The 10,366-nt window shown below is 46.2% G+C and overlaps 1 protein-coding gene across 1 annotated transcript in view; it reads left to right on the top strand.

Annotated features, from left to right (window-relative positions):
* Nucleotides 1–4,104: 4,104 nt before the first annotated feature.
* Nucleotides 4,105–10,366, top strand: part of TMIE (transmembrane inner ear) — a 31,567-nt gene continuing 25,305 nt past the window's right edge. The window contains exon 1 of the mRNA XM_027809730.1: nucleotides 4,105–4,524. Coding sequence (XP_027665531.1) covers nucleotides 4,426–4,524 — 99 coding nt within the window. The 5' untranslated portion in view covers nucleotides 4,105–4,425. The remainder of the gene's footprint in view (nucleotides 4,525–10,366) is intronic.

Below are 10,366 nucleotides of genomic sequence, written 5' to 3'. Positions count from 1 at the left end.
TGCTTTATTTACTCACTTTAAGGGGAGAAAAAAAATTTTAAAAAAAAAGAAATCCAGGAAGTAATGTTCCTCTCCCAAGGTGCACTGCAAAACATTCTTGGTAGACATGGAAACCCCTGGCAGGCTGCCATCGCTTGGCCAGTCTCCACATTAAATTTCAGTGAGCAACTCAACACTTGAATGGCTTTTAGAGAATTTAAAGGGAAACAGCAGCCGCAGACGGGTGATGTGGCTGCTGCTCCATGCAGGCAAGCACCAGGGGTGTTGCTGAGTTTGCCTTCCGCTCTGCGGGAACACTTGTCAAGCTTCTGTGGTGTGCGGGGCAGGCAAGTCATGGCAGAGCCAACTGAAAACAAATACAGCCTCCACACTTCTCTTACAAAGGAGGTTTCCTAGGCACGGTCTGCAGGGACAGAGGGCAAGCCTCAAATACCTGAATGGGAGCTGCAAAACTGAAGGGAGAAACTGCACCCTGCTCTGGGGATTAAACTGCAGCCAGAGAAGATCTCCCTCCCTTCTCCTGGCTTCTCCTCTCTCCTGGCTCCCAGTTCTCCTTCCCTGCCCCAAGTGATGAGGAACTGGGAGCCTGGTCTCCCTGGAAATCTTCAAACACCTGTAAGAGCAGGCAGGCACAGGGGCTTGGGACCTTGATGCTCTGTGGGAAGAGTGAGGAGAGCAGAGAAAGCCTGGAAGAGATTGCTGGAGGATGTGGGAGCTCTGGGAGTGGCTGGACAGAGATGATTCCACACTTGGGCAGGAAGGGAGACCCTTCATCTTCCTCCAAATCCTATATTTCCACTCATTCAGGAACGTGCATTCTGCATGGCAAAGGGGTATTTCTCTAAACACTGTAAGCCTGCACAGTGCCCATCACCGTGGCTTCTAGGTGCCTGGAAGCACACAGAGGAAGGGAAGCAGCATGTAGTCAGCCAAATGAGTAGTGTAACAGAGCTGTGACGTGCACAAAATTTACCCACCAGCCCAGTCTCGGATTCCCACCAACAGTTCCTGCAAACAGGTTTACAACACATGAGCACAAGCACATGTGGGACACACAGCTTCTGTCTTCAGAGGCTTTCTCATGAAGGATTAGAAATCTCTGTTAAGAAATCTCAGCCACTTGGCAGATACTGATATCAGTAAAGCCAGAACAAAGCAAGGAGACTCACTTCTCTTTTCTCTTCTTACATGCTTGGTGCATTTCTAGAGACCAGACCGAGTCCCCTGCAGCTTTTTGTCCATTTGCCCACCATTCCAAATCCAGGCAGACAGCAAAGAAGCCCCAGGGTGGGGAAGAGGATGAGGTGGGCAAGAGCCACATCCCCTTTCAAGTGGTTTGAACCCTGGGGCTCTTGCTGCCATGCTCAGTTCAAGACTGCAACGTTCTCCCCAACAGCATCACTGCGCTTTTGCGTAGCAGCACGGCCAGCGCCGCAGTGACTGGCGAGGTGGCATGTTTAGCAAGAGCTGCATTTCATTTGTTTCCCAAGAGGATGCAAAAGGCACAAGCTATAAATAGGCAGCTGATGAGTTTAACGGTGCCTGTGGTTTTACTTAGAGACTGGTGGTCATCCACTAACCCGTGAGTACATAACAGCATGTGCAATGTGGGCTATGAGTAACCTCACCTGGTGCGGGGTCAGTGCTGCAGGGCTGTATATGGGAAACGGCAGCTATTTCTCCCTCTCCCTGCAAAGCACACTTCCTCATTCTTGCTAAATTCACAAGTTTTGCAACACTTTTTTCTCTCTCTACAAAATATCCAGCTCCAAGGGTCAGGTCACCAAATTAGAAGTAGATGCTTGCATATAAGGAGTTTGTTTGTCCTCCTTGTCATGAAGGAAAATTAATAAATAAGTAAACAAACAAATCTCCGAAAGCTCATAGGGGTAGAAGACCAACATGAAATCTTATAATTTAAAATCCTAGCAGGGCATTCTACTCTGACTTACTCCAGGTATTTTCAAACTGTCCCAACAAAAAAAGCTGAAATGAAGTTACGAAGTGCTGAAAGTTCTGTAGTCTGCAGAAATCTGTATTTCCCCCCTCTGAAATCCGAAGGACTCACTCTGCTTCAGTGACCCATATATAGAACAAGAAATCTGGAGGTTGGAAAAAACCGATCAGGTTTGTTTGCGCTATTTTTACATAGCTCTTGGCACAAATGTTTCCCAGCAGTGGTTTGATGCCACGGCAGGCCTGGCTCAGCAGCACATGGAGAGGAGAGTGCTCCCCATCAGCCGCAGCAAAGTCGCAATCCATCTTGCTCAGTGCATTAAAACAACCAAATAAACAACCAAATAAACAACCCACACCTCTTGAGAACTCACAAATAAAAGAATGGGAGCAGTGTGGAACCCTCAGTTCATGGGCAAGGCACTAATAATAAACTGCACCCTGGAAAGAGCAGCTCAGAGGCTCAGGTTGCTTACACTGCCTTGGACCTGGGGCACAGCAGGTACATCTCCACAAGCTCGACTTAAGCAGACTAGAACTAACGCTTAGACTTTTTTTTTTTTTTAAAGGAAGCAGTCCCATAAGCAGCAGGGCTGGCAGCCCAGTTTGCTGTGGATTTATGCCCCATGGTTGCATTCGCTGGTGCTCAGCAAGATAGAGGTGCAAAGCAAAGCTCCCCATGGCTTGGCTGGTCATAGCATCTCTGCCCAGCGTGGATCCTCTGGTGCCCAGTAAGAGTTGTTCAACTACTATCCTTCCTCCTTCCATTGATACAACTGATTTAGTATTTTACCCAGCGGCATACTTTTTAAAAAATGAAACACGCAGAAACTCAGCATCCCCAGCCTTTATCCCTTGGCCAGTTTCAGTCGGATTAAAACAGCAGCAAAATCTTAGAAGTCCAGAGGAGGGATGATAGGGAGGAGGAGAGAGGCAAGCAAAATATCATGCCACAAAGCCCCATTTCCTTAAGAAATCAAGCTGAAAAACATTAACACCAGCTCAGCGAGCCACTGCCTAGGCTCTCAGAGCCCCAGGCTGGATTTTAACCTGGGAAAGGAGGACCAAGCTGCACAAACTCGGAGGCAGATGCATCATTCCCTGCCTCGATGCTGCCACCGTCTGTTGTCTGCTGCTGAGACCTGCTAACACAGCACCCAGTTCTCACACCGATCTCCCACCGATCTCCCATCCTAGTACCCGGGTTTCCCACCCACTCTCCAGTGGATCCCACAGGTAACGGTCCCGTGCCAGCCTGCGGCCAGCACAAGCGCAGCAGGGAACCCAGGGGCTGCTTCCCCCTCCCCAAGCAATGCACACGCTGGCACCCTGCCACCCTCCTCCGATCTCCACCATCTAATCAGTAATGCAAACCTTAAAGCCAGCCTTGCCTATTTGAGCTTGTAAAATATAAATTGCTATGGAGCTGTTTCTCCTGAAACTGTGTTTAGCTCTTCGAAAGTGCTAGAACACAGTAGCAGAAGGGACTAGATCCTCCTGGATGTCATGGCTTGCTTTCTTGCCTAAAATTCCAGGTTTCTTCCAGTAAAGAAACTATGACTGTTGGAGAATATAGTAAACCAGCTTCATCCAGTCACTCTTCTCCTGACCCACTTTTTCACTCTGTGGCCAAAGATTTTCTTTGCTCCCTGGTGGAAGGACAGTCCAGCTTGGAGCCCCACGATCCCCCACACCCCTCAGGCTGTGCTTTCCCTGCCCATTGGATTCAGACCATTTTCCTGACTCCTAGAGCAGAGATGAACCAGAGGCGCTGGCCCCGCAGTTTTACCTTCCGCAGCCTGCTATGCACATGCTCTTCCCCGTTGCCTTTGGAGATCAAATCCGGGTGAGGCTACAGACTGTAGCAACACATCCACAAGATCCTTCAGGGATGAAAGATGCTTTTAAAATCCCAAGATGTGAAATCCTCATCTCCAGTAACACTGAACTCTGCTAGCGTCGAGTACGTATGATGCTGATGATGCATCAGCTTGGCTTACAGCCCTTTGTCATTAAGGGAAGAGAATTCTCTCAACAGGCCAGGAGAGCAAGAGAGCTAGAATCAGTCAGGCAGCTGTTAAAAAAAAAAAAAAAAGAAAGAAAGAAAAGGAGAAGGAGAGAAAAAAAAAAAAAAGCAAAGCCAGGGTTTTCAGTGAGTGAATCGCCTTCCTCCAAGGGAGCAGTGAGGCTCTGAGGCTGCTTTGCTCCCTGCATCCCCCCTTCACGAAGCCCAGCTTGAGGAGCAGCAGAGCACTCTACTCTGTAAGCGACACCAGTCTAATTAATTAATGACTCCCCAGCGTCAGCTCTGTGGCTGCTGGGTTAGAAAGGAAGGCAGTAAAGAAGGGCCAGGACAGCACGCGACTGCTTCTGGTAAATGCTGAACGCAGCTGGGAGCTGGCTGGGTTATTCGTAACCTCCCGGCTTTGGACTACAGCGCAGAAGTCAGAGATATACTGGGAAGAGAAGATGGCGTGGGATCCACCCTTGCAGCATCCTCTCTCCTGGGTGAGCTCTTCCTCCCTCTTCTTGTCCTGCTCCAGAGCAGCTGTGGCACAGTTAATTGAGGTAAGGAGCAGCTTGCTTTGTGAACTGGGGGTTTGGGGTGTCCAGGAACGTGTTTTTCCCATGCACGTTACCCAGGGAGGACAGGCAGGGCGGACAGCAGAGACTTTAAGGTGGCTCCATGGAGTTTGAGGCTTCTTTGGGAGATGCTTGTTGCTTTCTACAGGCCCAGCACTGGAAAGAAAGTGCTTTTAAAATACCAGTAGCTGCTGCTGAGGACAGTCAGCATTTTAGGGCTGCTTTAAGCCCCAAAGAGGGCTTGATACTGCAAAGGGCCAAAGTCACAGCACAGCATTTTCTAGCCCAGTACTGCATGTCCAACAAGTGTCCCACATCAGAGGTTCAGGGAAAGAAGAGAAGGACCAGGCATGACCCAGGTGATCCTGTCCCTGGATCTACTTGCCCAAGTGAAATGTTTGAGCTGCATTTTTCTTCTTCTCTCTCTCATTTCCTCCAGCTCAGCAAAAACATTAACCTCTGAGGTGACGTTCCTCACCTACAGCTCAGTTTCAGAGCTCTCCCCTGAGGGTGACTTTGTGCTTTCATGGCCCCAGCTCCCTCCAGCAAGGCTGGAATGAACCAGGAGGGAACAGCAACTTCACATCCCAGGTCTACACCCTGGCAGCAGTTATAGAAGTGAGAATCTGGCCCCTCAGAATTACAGCTGCCAAAAGTTTTGCATCCCAGCCATTTTCAACCTTTTCATTGCTTTTCCTAAGGCCTGAGCCATGTTAGAGGCAGCTGCAGCATTGGTCCAGGATCAGCCCCCAGGGCTGTGGTGCTGATGAGCAGCGTGTTCTTGCAGCAGATGCTTTGCTCAGATTTCTGGGTTTAGCTAAACTGCTCAAAAATGCATCTGTGTAGGCATAGCTGTGTGAAGGGCTCTTACGGGCTGGCATAAGCAAAGATTTTTTTCAGTGTTTTAAAACTTTGCATCCCTGGCTGCCTTGCGCATCACCTGGCCTCACACCAAACCAGGTCTGATCTCTGCCGCCTTTGGGGTGCACGTTTGGCAGTTTGTCACCAGCACATCAAAGGCAGTGACAACCATGCAGAATTCATATCCCCATGCCACAGTCCAACTATTGCCTTGACTCTCTGGTTGTTTCATTTTAAATTTAGTAAATTCAAGATTTTCAAATGGGTCTGCCAACCCATCCTACCTATCTGACCACGATATAACATCCCCAGCAAGGCAAATGGGAACCTAAAACTCCTTTGCACACTCATGCACACTTTGCTGTAGACATTTTTCACATTTTTCCAAGCAGTTCAGCCTACAGCAGCTTTCAAGGTGACAAGCGAGGCAGAACTTTCTCTTACAGTGCACATTTCACAAAGCACGCTTCACCGCACCCCAGGCAGCGTGCAGGCACAGCACCCACCCCACCAGGAACATGGTCCCTTTCATTAAGTTTCACAGATGCACAATTCACAGGAACTGTCTTCACAACAATGCAAAACAAAGATAAATAGCAAAAGTACCAAAAAAAAATTATAAAACATAAGTAATTTTATGCACTGCTTTACTTATACCAGACGTTCTTGAAAACTTCTCTGCTTAAAGCACATCAGAGGGAGCAAATCTCACCTGGAAACACAATCTGCACGGCAGGTTAACTACCAAGTACCCAAAAATAAGATTAGAGGAACAGTCAAGTTTTTGTAGAAAGCAGATGAATTACAGGCTGCTCTGAAGCTCTGCAAGGACTTTTTACTTCAAATAATTATACAGTGTAGTTATCCAATATAATTCAATTTATGCTATGCCAGCCCACCAAAGCAAACAGAGAGAAGGTCAAAGGGGCTAGACATCAAAGCATTTCAGCAAGCTTAAAGAAAAAAGCAACAACAAAACACACAAAAAACCCCAAGCCACAATAAAAAGAAGTAAAGAAACAAGAAGATGCTCTTATTTGATGGTCTTCAAGTGTTTTCAAGTGTGCAGATTCATGTACACTGTCCACTTAGGAGCAAAGAGGCAATAAAAGCCTCCGAATGTCGACTCTAATTGCACTGACAAAAAGCTTTCCTCTTTCACAGGCCTTTTGGAGGAACTCTCAGTCCCCTGGTTGAAAGTTAACTGTCCAAGGATTAGCAAGCTACCCCAGCACTGGGTAAATTTGGAAATTGCTCCATGGTGTGCCCTGCCCACTGCCCGTGCAATGTGCCAGAAGCCCTCCCCTGTGCATTCACACGCTCAGACTTTAGCGGGTGCCAGATAAACTCCTGGAAGGCTGGGAAAAGGCTCTTTTCCAGCATCACACTAGTGCTCTAGCAACAACACAACTGAAGAACAAGAGAGCATGGCTTTGGCTTTTTTTCCTCCTTGCACAGGGCTGCTCAGACAATGCATTCAGCTCCCATAAAATAATATCCTCTAATAAAATAAATTCATTACATGAAACACAACTAGCGCTGGCCCATTCCTTAGCTTCCCACCTTCCCCATCACCCCCCCCAGGAGCCCCAGCTAGGATGAAGCTTGCATTTCAAGAAGCAGGCAGTTTACATAGGGAAGGAGAGATGAGGCAATAGCACAACTCATACTGCTGCTGCTTTTGTCCATCAGATCTTTGACATGCCATGGGGATGTGGTGGAAACAGAATTAGGGCAAGTTGAGGAGGGAGAGCCATCAACATTTCCAGTGCCTTTCAAACAGAAATTTCCTCTTATAAAGGCCAATACAAACCCCATCACTTCTCAGATTCAGCCCTCCTTTGGGCCAGGGCTGAAAAGTAGCATCATGCTTAATAATCAGATAAAGGAATTGCCTGCTCTGTAGAGCAACAGGAGAACCATCAGGACTTTGCTTTGGGAAAGCACAGGGAAATCTGGGTTTATTTGAGCCACTTTATTAACATTAAGGACTGATAAACCAGCTGGAATAAACTATATTTTCCCAGTAATCCTGATATGGTTCATTACTGAGTTCTTGACAAAATTATCTTCTCATTCCTATACCAAGGCTTTTGACAGCCCTTACTTGATTTACCTGGGTTTTCTCCTTTTTTATAAACTCTTTGGAGGTACCTAAGGAAGGAATCAGGCTGGATAAAAGCAGATGTAAAAATTAAATACCAGTCTGAAAGTTGGACCTTTCCCATTCCCACTATTTCATAGGAGAGGTCCACCTTCTTTTGGCAGAGGTTAGGCACATCAGCCTCGTGGGTTATCACAGGGTGCTCTGGCCCCAGATGTAATGAATTCCTTATGTAGAAACCAATAAGGTGACCTGATCAGGATAATGTGCATCAGGTCAGCTCTTAAAAGACTTGGACCATGTGTGAAGTTGGTCCTTGGGATGGGAAGGCATAGCAGGTGCTCGGGATATAGCATTTTGTTTAGTCAATGATCTCTTTATTGAGTCAATTCTGCATCTGTCAGACCTTTGCCAAGCTCTTGGTCTCTGGATTAGAATTTGGAGCTTCCTGTTCAGGAGATTAAACTCTGTCCTAGGAAGCCACATAAAAGAAACTCTTCAGAAGCTTTAACAGACCAGAACAAGGTGGCCCTTCTCTCTACCAAAATAGAAATTAAAGAAGCTTCTGGTCTCCTGTGAGTTCTAGCTTGGACTCCTTGGAAAAGCTGCACCACAGACTTGAGAGTAGGGAAGGGGGAAAACAAAAACAAAACAAAAAAAGGGGGGGGGGGGGGGGGAGAAAAACCCCTACCAAACCCACCAAAATCTGTTCTTTTTAACTAGTTATGAATAGCTTCAGCTGAGCGAAGACAGGGCTTGGTGGAGTAGGGTAAGAAGATTACTGCAAAATAAACTGAAGGCCAGTTTAAAGAAAAGGAGGGGTTAATTAAAGGCTTTCAGATGTTTTCCAAGACCTTCCACTTTCAAATTGCCATATAGACAAATGATACAGTTGATCCATGGGGTGTTAAGTGGAGTTCAGTCTATACTACACTTAGCTGTATATAGTTGGGCTCCAGGGAGAGCAACCCTCATCTATAGCCTCCAAATGAATGTGATGGGTGTAATGCTGTATATAATAATCTAAAAAATACTCATGTGTGATTGTAGTTTAAATGAAGGCAGGTAAAATTAGCTAGTAGTTATAGTGAACTTCTGAGGTTGATTTCCCTTGTGGATGCATAGATTTAACTCAATAGCTGTCAATACAGGGAAAACATCATAGTTCAGGTGGACATACACAAGGAACACACATAATGATTCGAGATATAAGAATTAGCTTTAAGAACTGCATCTTTAAGGAAAACACACGTATTTCAGGTCAGCTGGATTCAAAATATTATGGAAAATTATAAAAGCTATTTTCTGGGAAATTCTTTGTTATGGTCAGTCTGAGGAGACAGGCTCAAGAGAGACAGAGACTATACAGGGTACAAAGTCACTGATCCCTCCCAGACCCAAACTCACATAAATATTAGGGAAAACCTTAGACATGCTCTCAGAGCACTATTGTTATTTGCAGAGAGGTTGCATCTATAACTAAATCATTAGCAGGGGCAATAAAGCAGCTATCCTAAATGCTACAGCTATGCTAAAGAGGCAGTGTGACTGCTGCTGTTCTCAGATGGAGAGAGGCATCAGGGTTCAGCCCGAGACTGCTGCTCACAGGACATGAACTGGTCCAGGTATGAAAAACAATGAGGTTCCCATTGGGAAGCTGGAGGCCTGAGACCACAAGAGGTGTCCCTTTGGCCAGCCCAGGAGCAGCCCTGGCTCAAGCAAGCCTCACAATCAGGGCAACAGCTATATCTACATGGTAATTTCACATTAATTACTAGAATTATCAGCTATCACACTTAGACTCAGTCATTATTATCAGTCTTCTTTTCCTAAATATATAATCCTATTATATTGGCCCTTGACCTGTGAAGCCACCAATCAATTATCATTACTGTGCTTTCAGTGTTTCATCTGGACTCTGCCAGGGTTCCCCCACCGCTGCAGAGGATTTCGATAGCCTTACTAAATAAGCGTTGCTTGCATGGAGGTTTGTCCATCTGTCCATCCTGTCACATTGTCCATCTCCGTCTTATTACTTGGAAGGAGGGGAAAGAAGAGAGTGCACATGTGCATTATTTAAAGCTCAGTCCTCCTGAACCATCTGTGGCCTTTAGATACATGTAATCAAATGCAATTGGGAATAAATCTCATTAGTTTTTCAAAGCCCAGCCACGCTGCAGCCAAAGCAGCAACACCAGTCAAGCCTAATTAGAAGGGGCATTAAAACAAAACAAACAACAACAACAAAAAAAAAACCAACCAAAAAGACCTTGACAAGCTGTGCCTTTTACAATTTTTTTTCTCTGTTGTTTAATGAAGCAAATTAACTCCTGTATCCAGCAGCTATCTCCTTTTCCACTAGGGATAATAGCTCTGCTTCCCCCACCATCACCACTGACAGTTTCTGTCTGCCTGAAATGAATCAGAAACAAAGCAATCATGATTCTTTTTCTTTTTTTTTTTTTTTTTCCAGTTAAAAGAGCCAGTGTCAAACTGTTCTGACCTAAAAATGCAACTTGCCTGGAAACGATTTAATGTTTTGGGGGTTAGTAGATATTTTACAGCCCTGAATGCCCAATGTCAGTTCAGATCCAACTGTGAAGAGTAGTTTTTCCTCCTCCCAGCCCTTGCTGGGCACTTGGAGAAGCTGCAAAGGTGATGCCTGCACACAACACAGAAATCCTTTCTTCAGTGCAACTCTGAGACATGCTGGGATGAAGGAGACATCTGGGGTCCACAGACATGGGGACATGCCATCCAAGGCTTGGGGGCCAAGACTTTGGCACAGCCCAGCCTTCACTGGGAGCAGATGCTGTACCTCCATAGTGAAGGGAACAGGCCACGGTGGGCAATAAAGCAGAA

Source organism: Falco cherrug, chromosome 4, assembly GCF_023634085.1.
Source record: "Falco cherrug isolate bFalChe1 chromosome 4, bFalChe1.pri, whole genome shotgun sequence".
Classification (NCBI taxonomy): domain Eukaryota; kingdom Metazoa; phylum Chordata; class Aves; order Falconiformes; family Falconidae; genus Falco; species Falco cherrug.
Note: the sequence above shows the minus strand (reverse complement) of the source record. Positions and strands in the feature narration are given on the sequence as shown.